Source organism: Astatotilapia calliptera, chromosome 13, assembly GCF_900246225.1.
Source record: "Astatotilapia calliptera chromosome 13, fAstCal1.2, whole genome shotgun sequence".
Lineage (NCBI taxonomy): Eukaryota > Metazoa > Chordata > Actinopteri > Cichliformes > Cichlidae > Astatotilapia > Astatotilapia calliptera.
The window spans coordinates 11,412,527-11,430,176 of NC_039314.1; the positions used below are offsets into that span (position 1 = coordinate 11,412,527).

Sequence of the window (17,650 nt, forward strand, 5' to 3'; positions counted from 1 at the left end):
TAGCGCTTTACTAGTCCCTAAGGACCCCAAAGCGCTTTACATATCCAGTCACCCACCCATTCACACACACATTCACACACTGGTGATGGCAAGCTACATTGTAGCCACAGCCACCCTGGGGCGCACTGACAGAGGCGAGGCTGCCGGACACTGGCGCCACCGGGCCCTCTGACCACCACCAGTAGGCAACGGGTGAAGTGTCTTGCCCAAGGACACAACGACCGAGACTGTCCAAGCTGGGGCTCGAACCGGCAACCTTCCGATTACAAGGCGAACTCCCAACTCTTAAGCCACGATTATTATTATTATTATTATTATTATTATTATTATTATTATTATTATTATTATTATTATTATTATTATTATTATTATTATTATTATTATTATTATTATGTATGCTTTTATTTTGCTTTAAAAATGCTTAAAGTGAACTTACTTAAGCAGACTGAATATGCCACTGAGCATAGTGTCACTGTTTATCAGTTTATCATTGGCTAACTTGCTTTCTTTGCAAAGTTGAATTTGTAACGAGCTTATTTACAGGTGTAATCGGACTGTGTTTTTATTGTATTTTTTTATGCAATTAGCTTGAACATCTTTTTTTTCTCTCTGATGGAATCATTTTTTCTGTGGGTCCCCAGCAACTTGAAATCCTTGTAAAAACTTATAATAAAATAAAATCCTGCGCATACTACTACTAATACTACAACTAACAATAATATAAAAATATTTAATATAAAATTATTTATAGCTTAATGATGATGAGCAACATTAACAATATAAACACAAGCTCAAAATAACCTTGTAATCAATAATGCCACCTAAGTTTTCATATTTAAATTTAATTAAGTAACTCTGTTGTATAAATATATGTTAGATTGTGACTCAAATCACTCTCTATTTTTTTAAACAGAAAGAAGCACACAATCTAACGGGGACTACCATCTTGCGGTCAAATGGTGAAGTACAAGTACGGATGGTTTATTGTAGAAGCTCCACTCTAACCCTAATTCCAAATACTTCTGGAGTTGGATGCAAAAGCTACATAAACTGGGCAAAGCGTACAGTTTTGATGATCGAAATGTTGCGTGAAGACATTTTTAAAACAACAAACGTGATTAAAGCACGTGAGAGAACAGTGCGTGTTTGCGTGCCTAGCATTAGTATTACGACTTGAGTGAAGCGCTGCCACATAGACGATCTGTCGTGGCGGAAATTTGTTCGGTGTCATAGCAACGATCAACATTTCTAAGTGTCGACGAGCACGGACAGTTAATAATAACGACAGGAACTGTATGAGTACGCACACACAGTTACTAATGACGCTCCACGTACTTCTTCCAGGAGATAATTAGCGTTACGATCGTAACACAGCAGGCGGAGGGTCGTGTCACGGTGTTAGCCTGTGACAGATGGCAAAGATGCTGACTGAAAAGCTCAGTTTGACTTGTGACAGACTCCTGTCACACCGGCAGCTCACATGCTGTTACTCTTATTTTAGCATACCACAGCACGGCAAGGAAGTGCTCGTTTACAGCACAAGGGACGGACAGCAGAAGGTTTGTTAGTTTTTAAGTAATTTGTTCGTGTCTGCACCATGGTCCGCACTCTGGCTACAGAGCGTCAGAACAATTTAATACATCTGAAAAAATCATATATATACAAAAATGTCATTAAAAAGTATTTGTTTGAATGTTTGACCCACAGACATGGATTCCTACTGAAATGCTGCAGCGAAGTTTACAATAAATACCAGATTTGCACGTTAGATTTAGCATATCATGGCAAACTAAACAAACAGTTCATCTGCATTCAGACAACTTTCTTTTTCGTTTCTTAATTCACTCGTGCCATGACCGCGAAACAAGCCACGCGTGGACAGATTGCTCTTCCTCTTACATGACGGACTTTATTGTCATTTTGCCAGTCAGTTTGTTTCAAGGTGAACTAATCTGGAAGAAACAGTGTCACTAACCTAAAAAGGCCAGCAGGTGGCTGTTTAACCTCTCTTTCTTACACATTTACTAGCCCTGGGCCAGATTATGTGGATTCCAGCATAGTACATTTAAAAATGGCAAAACCGGTGAAACCTTTATGCACAGACAGGCAAACAAACTTTTATACATTATCCACTCATCTTTTATATATTTTAATGTTGCATTTAGTCACAATCACAAATGGCCTGGTGTTTTTGTCAGACAGTAGGGAACCTACTAAATAGATCTTTGTTTAAAATTGTGCTAGAGTCAAGGTCATGTTTGTCACTTTACAGGCGATTAGCTGTGAATTGTAATGGATTGTGAGATACATGAGCTGCTATGTCATTGACCTTCTTGACCATTGACCATTCATGCTTTACTAAAGTATTTTTTTTTCATAGCCCCTCATACTAACTGGTCACCATGGTGACATCAGTGCCCTTACTTTTGGAAAAAGAAGCAGTCCTGTTATCCTCTGCTCCGCCTCTGCTGATTACGTCATTGTCTGGGATATTGAATTGTGCCAGAAGAGAACACAGGAGGGTAAAGATACATAGTTCTGTGTGTTTGACCCTGAATTGTTGCATGCTGTGAGCAGTGCTCTGCAGTAAAGCGTTTCTCCATCCCAAATCACACACATTTTTCCCCATTATAGAGCTCTGTTTTGCAATGTTGCGGAGCCACTTTAGCACACGCTTCATATCACGTGATGTAGTGAAAATGATCATTTTCCTGTTAAGTTTAAATGTAAGCAGACAAACATTTTGGTTTGCAGGTAAAGTTGCAGCTGGAACAGTTATCGGGACTTTGCTGGGGGAGGTTGTTCATCTTTCATTTTGTTTCTCTGATGCACGAGTGGCTGCATGCACGGGAGCAACTGCATGTATTCTCAGCTCAAAGGTACCAGATGATCATGCTGCACGTCTTCCACTTGGTCAATGTATTTAAGCTAAAGGGTTGTAAATGGACTGGTTTTTATACTTTCTACTCTACCTGATCACTCACAGCACTTTTAAAACATGTGCCTCATTCAACAATTCACATTCACATTCATACAACCACTTTTTTCTATGCTCTGTCTAACATTCATACACATTTACACTCTGATGGATGCAGAGAGCAACTTGAGGTTAAGATCTTGCGCAAGGATATTTTGCATGCAAGCTGGAGCAGCCAGGGATTAAACCTGATTTTAAGATTAGTAGATGACCTGCTCTGCCTGCTGAGCTACAGTCACCTCATTGACTTTTAAAAAAATATTTACTACAAGACAGTAATCACCACTTGTTCTTACTCAAGTTTTACGGTTGTTTTTTCCACATCAGAGACCAGAAACTATCCATACCTTGACGGGCCACCTGGGACCTGTAACATCAGCAGAGTTCTGCCCCTGGAATAACGATATCCTCGTCACCACATCAGAAGACCGCACCTTTAGGGTATTACTTTAAATTTTACACTTTTTATTTAGCCACAGTGATGTGTAATGGTTTAGAAAAACAAATTGTGCACACCTTACTTGGACTTTTAGCTTTTTACTTTTGTCTCGTCAGGTGTGGGATTTAAAAACTGAAGCTGTTTTCTTCCAGTCGTTTGTGCTTTCAGGTATGACGTAAATATTTTAAATCATGTTGGTGAAGCGGTAAACATTCATTCTTTTGAGCTTCGCCCCTTTAGCCTGCAATACTCTTATTCACTTTGTACAGTAGAAATGATAACTCTATTTTAAAACAGGACTATAAAAACTGGGATGTCAGATTAGGCTGTTGGTTAAGGATTGGTATCTCTTTCTGGGGTTTTCTCCCTTCTGTACCCAGGGTTCCTGTGATAGAAGCCACTCCATTAGCATAAAGTAAATTAGTTATGATTATTCAACCATAGTTTTCAATTTTCTAAAATTTGAAGGTTTGAAAATATTGAACTTCCTTAATCCTTTAGCCTCTCCACTGCTCACTACATACTTCTTGGAAGAGGACAGGCATCTTATCACCGGTTCAACTGATGGACAGGTTAGTGACTGAGGTACGCGGCAGCTCAAAAGGCTCAGACACTGAAATTCCACGAGCTGAAAGACAACTGTCTGTTTTAGGTGTGGTGCTTTTCTCTCAGTGACGACCACAAGTGTCACCTAGTGACCAAAATGGACCTTGAGAAGATGGAAAAAAGACATCAAATGCACCGAGAGACTGTGAGCCATCAAGCAGGTGACGCGACATGAAACAGATAGTTCTTTAAACTAGTTGGAAAAGTTCACTCAGTTACTTTTATGCTACTTTTGGATGTTTTCTTCCAGGGTGTGTTTTAAAATCGTCTGCTGATAAAGTGGAGACTTCAAAACCTGTTCTCAAAATGGCTTTATGTAGGCCTCTATCAGACATCAATGGTGACCAAGAAAAGTAAGTACAGCTTAGCTGGAATAGGTGCCTTGACCCTTATTATAACTTCCTTTAAACTGGTAAAACTACATAAACTAAACAGTGTGGATGAATGGATTCGTTCACAGAGTTGTAGATGTAGTTTACAATTAGTTTTCAATCATTAGTCACAAGAAAAAACTAGATCTAAGCCTTTCATTTACTCGTTTACTCCCTCTCAGTGGATCATATTGTTTGATTTTAGCACAAGGAAGATCTGGTTCTCTTCATTTTTGACAGGGAATCTTAATAAAGCACGACTGTCAGCTATATGTATTCTCAAGGGCTCTATTTTGTTTATTATTCCACAAAGTGCAAATGGTATGTCATCCAGGAGAATATTAGCAAAATGATTTAAAACACATATGTCAAATTAAAAAAAAAAAGAAAAAAAAAAAAGCTGCACATTTTTGCCATTAACACAGTGTCACAAGCTCCTGGAAAAAAAGTCCTTATGACATGCCACATCCGTATGGACTAATTGCTGCACGTGTTCACACACTCACAGGAAACCTGAAGGAAACTTCACACGGCGCGGGAAACTGCTGTCTCGAAGCATAAAGTTTCAGACCGTTGAAACATATTGTTGCTGTGACAGGAGGCAGGCACTTGAAAAACACGCAGACATGACTAGATTTGTATGATTCCTAATTGCTGTAAGGAAAGCTTGTGATCTCAGTGCAGAGCTCAGCGACTTACTGACTTCACACTTTACTGTTAGAGTGAAATACAGAACAAGTGGAAGCAGAGTCAGTGTGTGATCATTTGAAGTCGTTGAAGTTTCTTTGCAAGCCACATATTCATTGTATAAGACAAAGTAATCATTTCTAGTCACTGTTAGCATCAGTGTTTAGACACTATTCAGACAGCACACATTTGAAATAATTGATTTACTACAGCAGTACAGTTTGGCACAACAGAGTTTGGCATCTGGACTTCTAGCTCATCATTCCCTGCGAGTATGTTTCTATAAATTTGGGTACTGATAAATAAATCTTGCTCTGGAGACTTGTGGATGTTGTGTTGGTGGAGGGGTTGAAGGAGCAGTGATGCTGACGTGTCAGAGTGAAAAGCAAAGCTTAAATATATAAATAAATTGGGACACTAGGGAACTAAAGCATGTTATGTATGTTTCTCACAGTGCAGCTTGATGTGCCAAACTAAAGTAGCTCACGGGCTTTGCTCAAGTAAGATTCCACATAGTAGTATGAAAATAATGATGCACAAAAATGTAAAACCTTCCAAACATAAATTGCCCACAAACTCAAAACCTCAACATGCAGCCCAGAGCAGGAAGTGGATAAAAGAGCAGAGCGACTGTGGCTCAGGGGGTTGGGAATCGCATCTGTAACCGGAAGGTCACCGGTTCGATCCCTGGGCTCTCTGTCCTTGGTCGTTGTGTCCTTGGGCAAGACGCTTTACCCTACTTGCCTACTGGTGTTGGCCAGAGGGGCCGATGGCGCGATATGGCAGCCTCGCTTCTGTCAGTCTGCCCCAGGGCAGCTGTGGCTACAACTGTAGCTGCCTCCACCAGTGTGTGAATGTGAGAGTGAATGAATAGTGGTATTGTAAAGCGCTTTGGGTGCCTTGAAAAGCGCTATATAAATCCAATCCATTATTATTAGCTCCTTTCTTCTCTGTGGTATTAGTTTCCAGTGTGCTGAATGTATATAGTTTAGACTGCATGAAGTCAAAGGTAACTTGAATCAAGGCCTATACTTTTATGGTGTACATGTCTTGCCACTTCATCACATCAATATGTTGATCTTTTGTGTCGTTTGTCTGACCCCAAATGAAAAATTCTTTTTGCGAGAAAACCCCTTAACATGGTTTTTCCATATGTTTCTGTTTGGGGGCCCTGCAGTGACAACAGCTGGTTTTGTATTGGAAGCTCTGATGGTCTGTATGTGGTTGATCTGGCTACGTCTGAACTGGTAACAGCGCTATATTTCAAAGGTAGGCTGCTGGGGACATGCCTTCTCCCATCTTTCTGTCTTTCTTTAAGAAACTCTGGTATGCCTCCAATAAAACATGTGGTTTCCCCTGAGAGATTCCACTGGTCATTTCTTTTTTGAATGTGATAGCACATGATGATGAATATGATTTTTGTTCTTGTAGATTACCCTAAGCTGAGCATCACCATGGCTGGCTCATGGACCATCTCTCCAGGGTGTGATAACTCTGTGAGTATTTCCATTAAAATTGCCTTTTCAGCTTGACTTCTATCATTAATACAGTGTTGCTGGTATTGTTTTTAGTATAAAGAGATAGGATTTACTAGTTAGGATAGTGCGATATAATGTTTTTAATGTGTGTTTGTCTGCAAACTGATTTCATTGGTGTCACAACCATGTAACATGCAGTCACTGAACTTTTGAAGGTTCTAAGTAGAAATTAAAATAAAGTGCAGCAGTCTATTTGTAGACAGGCCAGAACAACATCATAGAAAAAAGTAGATTTCCATAGGCTTTTGGATAATTGCCAAATATAATAAACTCTGTAGGAAATAAATGTAAACAGTTACACGTATTCTCAGCAGGAGAATATTAACAAATTAACTTTTATGATTGTTGGAGTGTAAATGCACCCACCACCTCTCCCCATGTCTGGCACTATATCTGGTATGTAAACATACAATATTTTTGAAAATGGCTGCAGCATTAAAACCGATCCCTAAACAGCTTTGCTCTGTTCTTTTCTTAAAACTTCTGCTAAATAACCAAGTTTATGGTTCACCAATGGCTAACTTTTATGTAAAACAGTAGCAATTATTTAATGTTCTCTCAGTCTAACAGCTTAAAACACATGTTTATGTATATATTATTACTACAAGAATAGTGTTTTTTATTTTATTAAAATTTTAATTGATTGAATTTATTTCCCACACAGATGCTGATGTTAGTGAGCTCTTTGTTTACCCCATGTGTGGTCATGTTGGAGGTGCGTCTATATGACCTAGGAAGGCCCTTGGCTTGTGGCAAAGGATTTTCAGTGTTCCCAAGGTAAAGCTGGAGTTAACTGAAAAATATTAGGTAGCAATACAATATTTTAATGATCTACAGTGACAAAACCTTTTTTTCCTACTCACTTCATCTTACTGATCAAAACCAAAATTCAAGTTTAATAGAACTTGATGAGGGACACTGTGGCCTTGTAGTGTAGCTACTTGAGGTCTAAAACTTTGTTTTGCTTTTTATTTTTTATGGGTAGTATAATAGCAAGCATTTCAGCTACTTGTTTTGTGAAAAATAAAATAAAAAAAGATTAAAAAAAAGTCTACAAACGACAGACAAAATAAGTATTTTTTAACTATTTGAAATAAGCACAAAACTGCTCTGGCTAGTGAGTGATTGCACTTTATACGATTCTAAACTTTTAAATTTGCATACGTAAGCTAACAGTCACAATAAGATTACTTTTTAAATGCCAAACGTTTTAAATTGTCCTCTGAGAAAGAAGGAACATTCATTCAGCCATTACCCGTAACTCCATAAATGATTACCTAGCAAAGTCCAGCAGCACCAATAAGGACTAATTTCATCAACGTAATGTGCTTTTTGTCTGCTTTAACAAATTTGCTATTTGTGAGCCAAAGCATAATCATTTGGGATAGTTACAACTTGCAAAAACAATGCCTTTATACAGTTTTGTTAGTCTGGTCATTTGAGCTTATATATGATTGTGGGCTGTTTTTTAAAGTTGGCCTCCTGCCTCTAATGCCCTCTGACTCTGACATTTCCATATTAACTTCCTCTATTACAAACATTCATGCCATCTGGTTTTTCATGAGTCAACAATATCATGGCATTGGAAATCAGAGGGGCTAATAATCCATAAGAGTGGAAAATGCTGTGCTCCTCCATTTCCAGTAACTCCCCCAGCCCTCCCCTCCATTTCCCCCCTCTCTTGTTTTCAGTTCTCCTCCGCTGCCCAATTCTCCCCTCAATACTGAGCTAAAGAGGAAGGAGCCCAGCCATCCTAAAAAGAAAGGTCAGCATCCCCGAACACTCACCTCTCACTTATACTCATACACACAGAATAAAAAGAAAGCTACTACTATCTGAGGACTTTGAGCTTTAAAAATGTGACCCTTTTTGTGGTTTATTTCATGACTGGCTCATTATCTGTTTTTTGTTTTTTGCTTGACCACATATAAAAGCCACTTTCAACAGCTCCCTTATTCACAAGGGCTTGCCACAGCAGGTAGCACCGCATATTTGATTTGTCAATTTTTTAGTTGATTTTATTTAACAGGTCTTTCCTGATGCAATCTCGAGGGATTTGTTCCTCTTAAATTTTACTATTGGGTTAATAAAAGTCTGCTGGGCAATTTCAGGAGTTACTGAGAACATCTTCATTATCTGCAAACATTCACAATTTAAAGATTCCTTCCCCTCATTTTGTTGGGGTTTTATACGACTGTCTGTTTTCATAAACAGGTACTTCAGTTAGAGCAGCACATGCAGACTGATGGTTTCTTTTACATTAACCCATTTTTTTGACTGGCTGCTTCTTCCTGTTGTGGATTCATAGGTAAAGTGAGCCTGTTTGTGTTTCTCTGGTGGACCATTAGGATCACAGATAAAGTTTATGATTGGGATCTGGCGACTTAGAACTGTTCTCCTGGAGCGACCTACTAAATACTGACATTTACATACATACATCATACAGAGAGGTAGTGCTGAGAGGCAGTATTAGCTGTCTCCTCACAGCTGGAGTTGAGGAATTTGCCAGTGCCAGACTGTGCAGGGGGTGTACTGAAGAGTCTAGAAGTGCCGTGCGGCTGCACTGTCAGACCAAAAACCACAAACGTTTACACACTAACCCAGCATGCTGCTCTCCATGCATTCTGTATTCGTAAAGTTATCTACACAATTGTATACAAATTATGCAATAAACCTCCAAGATCCTTGGAAATAGAATTGTTCTTCCATTGCATGTGTGCAAGACCACTGAAGGTTTCTTACACATGCACTGAAGACTCCTGGCTTTTTGAGATGATTATAATCAGCTGCTGTTACTTTTTGCATGATGTGTACTATAACCCCTGAGTGCTGTTGCTTGAATTAAGTCATTTTATAGAAAGGATTTCAGGGAACTAGTAAAACAGAAGGACTGAATAAATTGCGAGCAATGCACAACACACATTTTCCATAGAGTGATCAGATCAGTATGAAAATACTGCAGATGTGAATCTGATTCATTTAGATTTCTCTGTCAGGGAGAATAGACAGCTTTACTGTTTGACCTGAGGTGTCACAAATTATTAAGAATAAAATGAAATAAAGAAACAAAGAAAGGCAGATGACATGGAGCACAATAGAGTTCCCTCCTTGAAGCACTAGAAGCCATTGGACCCTAAAATTCCCACTAAACTGCAGTGATCTACAGGATCTTCTCTCACAGAATGAACAGAAAATAGTGCAAATAATGAACTGAAAATGATTGGACCCACTGTATGAGTTGTATTTCCCCATAAAACATTGTGATCCAAGCTATATTAATTGCCTCCACTGTTTTGAAGATGTAAAATCTTGGATGGCAGAGAAAAAAAAATTCTGTGAAACCAGATTAAAGAGAGATAGAGAAACTGAGGTTCTCAACGTCACCTTGGTCTATACCTAAATATGTGGGCATGTAGTTTTACAAGGTATAAATGCAAAAGAACAGTTACCTTGATACAGACCACACACTGTGGCCTTACTTTAGCTTCATGTTTGTAATGTAGTTCTGTGACAGCTTACTAAGGTGCCTCTGATACTTTTAGTTCTACTCACATTGCTGTCTGCTACTGTCTGCTCTTCTCATCACAGGTCAGTACAGCTGTGACACAGCTAATGTAAAATGAGGTTGACTGATTGAGAACATGACTTGGTTGGCTAATTCTTATAAAACAAATAAACAAACAAAAGAGTATCGGATGTTTCAAAGGGGCTCTTGTATGTGCTTTTTTTAAGTTCAGCTAGAATAGCCTTTATCTGTAGCAAGCCATTTTGGCTCCCTTTATGTAATTTTGTTTTTATTTGGCTTCCCTTCATTAACAACAGGTTGGTGGGTGGGCTTCTGTGCTCAGATCCAGAGATCTGTGCTACAAATGACCATATTAGGGATAAACAGAGACGAGCGTGGAACAACTATTAGATTCTGAGTGTTTACAGCCTGAAACCTGGATCATAGGGATTCCTTACATACACATATGCTGACCTCAGTGTTTGAATATTTGAATAATGTCCTATTTAGTAACTCAGGAGGTAAACAGGTAAACACCTGAGGAGAGCACACAGCTGTCTCACTTTGTGAGCAGAAAGTTTTGGGGTGTTGTAGCTGTTCCATCAGACAATGAACATCCTGATGTGCTGAACCAGACTAAAGGATTTGAATATTAAGAAACATCTTTGAATAATTTTTGTCATTAGGCTAATTCATAATGAATGCCGTAAAACAAGCGCACAGCAAACTGCTGTGATTTTACGCACATATGACTTTCCTTGGAAATTTGTCTGAAACTCTCACTTTGCTTCAAATAACTGTCTACTGTAAAGTCAGCGTAAATTATGGGATTTTTACTGCCCCGTAAAACTAAAGCACCATTATATATCAGCAGGAGATCAATAGGGCCATTAAGCAACGCCAAGTGATTGCGTCTCCATTTAATTGGCCTAAAATGCTTACTTTTCAACATGTAATCTGTTCTGGAGCAGCAAAAGCTACTTAGTATGCCGTCTCACAACACATTGGAGAAGTGGAAGGTGGTTTTGCATGTAAGCCACCAGTCTCACAGAACTTAAAAGGACTAATGCTTTACCTAACATTTAAATACTACATAACTGTTGTGATACCAGGTGAATTATGCAATTCAGGTTTTGTACACTTAAACATGTTTAAACATACAGTTATGGTCAGAAGTTTCCATCCTATCATCACTGGCACACTTTGGGCACCTTTGTACCAACTGAGCATCATTTAAATGCTACAGTTTGCACATTGGATGGATGCTTCCAGCAGGATAAGCTTGGAGTTCACTGTACTCAAATCAACTCCACAGCCAACAGATCTCAATCGAATAGAGCACCTCTGGGATGTGGTGGGATGGGAGATTTGCTTTATTGATGTGCAGTGCAAAAATCTGCAGCAACTGTGTGATACTGTCATGTCAGCATGAACCAAAATCTCTAAAGAAGTTTTCCATAACCTTGTTGAATCTATATAGTCACAAATTAAGGCAGCTCTGAAGGCAAAAGAGGGTTAGGTCCAGTATCAGCAAGGTGTACCTAACGTGACCAGAGAGTGTGTACGTATATATACGCCTGGCCCTGGAGACTATATGACCTTTTCCTACTTCCCCTTTGTTTGACAGAAGAACAGTTTTTGGAAGTGCTTACAAATTTTAATGGCTGTGGAAAAAGTGAGCTCATAGTGAACCATCACCCTTCATGGCTTTATGGATACACTTAATGCTTACAGCATGGAGTGGTCACCCAGAAATCTTGAATCCTCCTTTTAAAATATGAAACTGCTTCACGATACTGGTAGATATATTGTCATTTTAGCAATATTAAAGAATCTTACCTCATCCTGCCACTGCACCATCTATTGATTCGTGTTTTAGAAATGCAGACATATGTACTCGTTATAATACACACTTCTTCGCTGGTGTCCTAATGAGCATCTTATCTTTCAATGAAGGAGGTGTAAAGGACCAGCCTCTGGTTTTCCACTGTAAAGTGAAGTCATCTGGATATACTAGTGCCCCGAGGTATGATCACAGAATAACTTTTTGCCATATAGATAATCAGATTACAGTTTATTGGTCTGTCCAAAGTTTAAAGCACTTATTCGCTTAATTATTTTTTAATCTCATATTTCCTTTTTGTTAGGTAAAATATAGTTGCTATATGTATATATATTTTATTTGGTTGTTTGTATATGTTTTTTTTTTTTAAATTTAGTTTATCTTCTTTTCAGGAGGATCATGTTTTCACCCAAAACAAATGTTCAAAAAAATTCTTCCTCTAGGAAAAAGGCTGATGGAAATACGTAAGCGACCTAAGCTAATTTCATTTAAAAGACAGTGTTAATAAAATGTGAATAGTGAACATACTTTTGCCATTTAGAGGTTCCCTCCTTAAAGATTACCCAGCAGACGGTGTGGCACCGGCTATCCCGTGTGCTGATGTGAGCGTGAAGAAGCATGTCTCATGTCTTCAGTATTCAGGTAGGTTAATATGAGTAATTTTGTCTTTTTGTCTATTATTATTATGTGTTTTTAACTATTATTTAAACAGTTGAAATGCTAAAGGTTGAGGCTATAAGTCAGATTTGGGATTGTATTAGAAACACCTGCCAATGTCGAACCGTTAGTAGATCTAATAACTGTCGACTGCATGGAGTATTGTCCATCCTGTGCTGTAAGGGTGAAGTAAGGTAACAATAATTTATGAAAAATAGCTGGCAGTATATTAGAAACAGTTTCACTGTTGCTGTTTTCTCAAGATGAATGTTCCTCTTTCAAACACAACATTTCACAGTTGTGTCTTAAAGGCTGCTTTACTATTTTTGGCTGTAATAAATCAGCTGCGGACTGAAAAATCCTAATAAAACAATCCCGTGTTTCCTTGTCTCTCCCAAGGTGATGGAAAACAAATCCTGTGTGGTCTTGGAGACAGCACACTGTTACTGTACAAGTCCTGCCTTACTGGCGCTCCAGCTGTCTACATAGGTGTGCGATGCAGAGATGAGTACCTGTACTTTTGTTTGATATTTTTGTGTTTCTCATCAAAAGAGGGGTTTTTTTTATGTTCGACATACAACTTCTTAACTGATTCAAATGATGCTAAGGTTTAAGAGTTGGCACCTCACAGAGATAAGAAGTATGTTAATAATTATAAGTCTGCTCTTGGCTTGGATAACTCATTTGGGCTCTTCTGAATAACCTGAACCTACTCTGAAATGGATGCATGGCTTGACATGAGAGTTTTAAAGAAAATTCTAGTTAACTCACTAAGCTATCACTGTCAAAAACTAAACACCGAGCTCTCTGTTACCAGAATAGTGTGGTTTGCTTATGTTCCAGAGCAATAATTGTTGAAAGGCTCACATTCTCTCCTGAGACCTTTTAGGTTTAAACTAAGCATATGTCGCTATTATATACAGTGTGAAAGATTAAAGCATTTCTGAGACGAGTGGTCCCGGGCAGTAAAATTAACACTGACAGAGAAAGAAAGAATACCCCTGCATGTCAGGCATCACTCGATGGCTGAAGTGCAGCTGGATCACAGGTCTCCAGAAGGGGGCAGCAGAGATAAAAGGAGAGAAGCTGAGGTGACACGTAGGTCACCACAAGCATATTCTCTTCTGTCTGCCTGGCTCTCTTAGCAGTACCATAAAAGTAGATGTTGTAGCCACACTTTGTATTACCAGGTTACTAAAGTCGTGCCTTCTTTTATCTAGGGCATGACAAGCCAATAAGCAGTTTGAGCTGGAGCCTTAGCAGACGGTGGTGGCTGAGTGCGTCAGAAGACCTGTCACTCCAAATCTGGACTCACTGTAACTCAGAGCCTGCCATTATCATGGTAAATCCCCAGTGAATGTGCATACACTTATACCAGTGTCTTATTTTTTTTTTCTTGCTTTCACTCCCTGTCACCTTAATCTCCCATCACAGCTACATGGCCTACTTTAAGCCTTTATGAAATTTCCCTCATTCCTTGGAAGTCCAAGTTCTAACCATAAAAACCAGTGTAATAAAGACCAGCCAGAGTGACCTCATATTGCAAAAATGTCCTCTCTCCGAAGGTCTAAAAAAAATTAAAATAGATGTAGAAGTTCAATAAAATGACTACAGATAACTAATAGATAGCTCCACACATTTGTCTTGTGTTTTCAAAGATCAGTGTGATTGTTGGAAGGATTTTAGTCCCCTACAGATCTCCTTCTGTCATTCCGATGTGTTAATGGTTAGGTAAAATGTTCAAACTTTTTCCATTTCCATCTGTGGTTCATAAAATTCAGTCATAGCACACCTTTATAATAGGACAATTTCTGTGTAATGATCAGATTGTATCTTGGACATGTTTGTACAGAACTTGCTCAATTCAATGTTTCCACTGCTAATTAGAAAACTAATGGAATTTAAAAACAAGGAGGCCAACACAGAAAGCCAAATTAATGCAATTATGAAATAATGTGTTTCTTGGCGCAGTGATGGCACTTTTGCTATCGAAGCCTCAACTGAAGTTGGAGCATCCAAAACTCTGATTGTATGCAGACCCTCCTTACCTCACTGGGTATCATATTTAATGGGACACTCAGTTGCTTTGTCATGCCAAGTAAAAACAAGGGTCTTTCCTTAAGCTCCAAGGTCTCCCCATATCTGATGCTTATCATCCCTGCTTTGTTTCACTCAGTTAGACAGTTTGGCTGGGTCTACAGCCTTTGACTGCTTGGTATTTTTGTGAAACAGCTTGGCAATGAATACAAGTCGTTTCAGGGACAAGGGCTATGTCTGGGTGAGCCAGGATCACAAACGGCTTCTGAGAGTTGCAGTTGTGAGAAAAAGTTTGTTAAGTTTGTGTTGATGAGATGTGGTCTGGTATACTAGTATAAGTAAGTATAAGTAAGACTGAAGTAAAAACTGAAGTAAAACTGAAGTCTTGCAAATGTTTTAATAATTAAATAAAAAAAATACTATTAAGGCTGATTTTTGTCTCTGCTAGGGTGACAAAATGTTCTCCAAACCCATTAGAGGTGCTCAGTTTTATTATCTCGACAAATTTGTACTTCTGGCATCCGGACCTTCTCTGTACCTGTACCTGTATAACCTGGACATCACACGCGATGACATAAAAAGGTAATTGCAAGTGATTCATACATGTAAATAGATACACAACAGTTTACCATGTGAACCTTATAAATGCTACGTAAACTATTGGTTTATGTATGTATTTTCTTCATTGGTCTTCAGCTGAATTCCTATATAATCTTTTTTGTCATGAAGCTGTATACACATGGATGTATTGTGAAGAAAGTGAGACAAATTCAAGCTTTTTTCTCCTTAGATATCATCAACGGAGTGTCAGCAAATTGGCTGGATGCTTTGCGACAACATCAGCAACAGACATCACTGCCTTGTCTGCGATCAATGATTTTTTCTCCCGTATCCTTCTTCCTGTTGTTACTGTTCGTACAGCAGAGGTGTTTCAGTTCAGACTGCACATACACAGACATTTCCCATGTCATCCACAGCAGTTTGTCTATGGTGTCTTTAGATGTTGCCCCAGGGCTTCCATTGTGGATTCTACCTGTGAATGAATGAGGTTTTCTGTAGTTTATTTAGGAATGTGAGGAATTTGAGGGTTTACAATGCATTTATTTTCCAATAAATCCACTAATAAGAGGTCCTCTCAGGAGCAGTTCTGCTCCACTTTAGTTCACTTTGCCCTACCATGTACAGAACAAAAAGAATATGCATATAGGGTGATGACATATGTAAATATGCAGATATACATATAATTGGAATTCAATCAAAATGTTTAGTTTATTTATTTTAGTTAATTTAAAAAAAGCAAAAAAATATTGTACTCATAAATTTGCATTGATAATGTATGGCTTACACTATATGTATTCCTTCTCATAAACTTAGAATCAGTCTATTAATAATACGAAAAAAGTAAGATACAGTAGGTTTTTTCAAACTACATACGACCATTTCACATTTGTACATGTGCATTTGCATTGTCTCTTTCTAATTATGTCTTCCTTCTTCTCCACCATTGTTCTCTCTTCTCCCTCATTTTCACCTCATCCTCTTCCTCCTCACCTCACCTTATCTCTTGAACCGAAGTCAGGGATCTAACACATGCAAAGATGCATAAACGTGCTTTTTTTATTCCCAGTATTTGTGCAATTAGTTATTGTCAGCAGATAAGACATGCGACCTTCCCGTCTCAGCACAGCTGACAAGCCGGCTAAACAACAATAACAGCTGGTTGTTACAGCATTATGCCAGCAAACATTAGACTTGAGTGTCCTAAAAATCACACTTTCCCTCTGAACAGTTTGCTTACATTCGTGTAAGAGTTTATTCACTTAGTGTCTAAAAGTGTTTGATCTATTTTTAAGAAAGTTTCACTAACAGCAGCATTTATTAACAGAAAAGGTCAGGATATCCTCTTATCAGACACTTTTCACAGAGTTTTACTGCTTCCTCCATAGTAAATAGACATGGACACATATTGACAGCTGAGGTAAACCGTGAACTGACAGCCAACACTCATTGCAGATGAATGGTAGCCACTGCTATTTGTCCCGAAGTGGCCACTTTAGCAAGGATTATGCACTTGAATTGGGAAGGGTAAGAAAACAGAAAACTGAAGTTTCATTTGCTATCTGAGAGCATTTAGACTCATAAGTGAAAATTGTCATGTATAACCAACAGCATTTGTGAGCTCTTTTTCTTAGTGAAATGGATCAGTTGCATAGACAGAGTAATGTTAAGTTCTTGTGGAAACTGACCAGTCTGTCAGAAATAGCGACTTTGTAATGATAGCTGTGGGATGCAACAGGTTTAAATCATAAAATTGATTGGTCATATAAAATAATGGCAGCCTTCTTAGGTCAAAGTGTGTATGAAATATTTTGGATTTTTAAAACTGTTACAATATCTCATGAGATTTTAACACTGTTCTTTAGTAGGAGTGTCCGTGTACACCATAATAAGGCCTACAAGGCCTTCTTTTCATTTCTGTCTACTTACATAAAACAGCATGGAATGAATTAAGGTGTCTACAGGAAGGCAAACCATTGTATTCAGTTTCTGACTGAATACATCACACGGCCCTAAAAAGCTACCAAGGTTGTAAATGATAGAAAATAGTTGATTAAATATATGTTATTTTTGTTTGAGGTGCTGGTCCTCTGAGAAAAATGTTAAAACATTACTTAACAAGCTGTTTCAGACATTGTTTTGGTGTGTGGGTCAGATCGGTCTATTCAAGTATTTGACATGAACAAAGGCACAGTTGCCTCAGAGGTGCCTGATGCCCACAGCAGAGCCATCCATTGCATCACACAGAACAAGGTGAGGCGATTCGACTGTTCATGTGAAAAAAAAAACTACCCTTGATGTATATGCATGTATTTGTCTTGTGTAATAGTAATTCCCTTCAATTGTATCTTTGTCTAATACTATTATATATCATCTTGTTAATAGAATAGAATAGAATAGAATTCAACTTTATTGTCATTGCACATGCACAG

General features: G+C 38.4%; 1 protein-coding gene across 1 annotated transcript in view; it reads left to right on the forward strand.

Annotated features, from left to right (window-relative positions):
- Positions 1-1,210: 1,210 nt before the first annotated feature.
- The window catches only part of wdr27 (WD repeat domain 27), a 53,150-nt gene continuing 36,710 nt past the window's right edge, over positions 1,211-17,650 (forward strand). The window contains exons 1-20 of the mRNA XM_026191025.1: positions 1,211-1,559; positions 2,381-2,522; positions 2,755-2,879; positions 3,305-3,418; positions 3,533-3,584; positions 3,918-3,988; positions 4,069-4,183; positions 4,273-4,375; positions 6,258-6,349; positions 6,512-6,576; positions 7,283-7,395; positions 8,310-8,383; positions 12,080-12,149; positions 12,359-12,430; positions 12,508-12,608; positions 13,023-13,112; positions 13,844-13,965; positions 15,109-15,242; positions 15,451-15,548; positions 17,350-17,471. Coding sequence (XP_026046810.1) covers positions 1,413-1,559; positions 2,381-2,522; positions 2,755-2,879; positions 3,305-3,418; positions 3,533-3,584; positions 3,918-3,988; positions 4,069-4,183; positions 4,273-4,375; positions 6,258-6,349; positions 6,512-6,576; positions 7,283-7,395; positions 8,310-8,383; positions 12,080-12,149; positions 12,359-12,430; positions 12,508-12,608; positions 13,023-13,112; positions 13,844-13,965; positions 15,109-15,242; positions 15,451-15,548; positions 17,350-17,471 — 2,022 coding nt within the window. The 5' untranslated portion in view covers positions 1,211-1,412. The remainder of the gene's footprint in view (positions 1,560-2,380; positions 2,523-2,754; positions 2,880-3,304; positions 3,419-3,532; positions 3,585-3,917; positions 3,989-4,068; positions 4,184-4,272; positions 4,376-6,257; positions 6,350-6,511; positions 6,577-7,282; positions 7,396-8,309; positions 8,384-12,079; positions 12,150-12,358; positions 12,431-12,507; positions 12,609-13,022; positions 13,113-13,843; positions 13,966-15,108; positions 15,243-15,450; positions 15,549-17,349; positions 17,472-17,650) is intronic.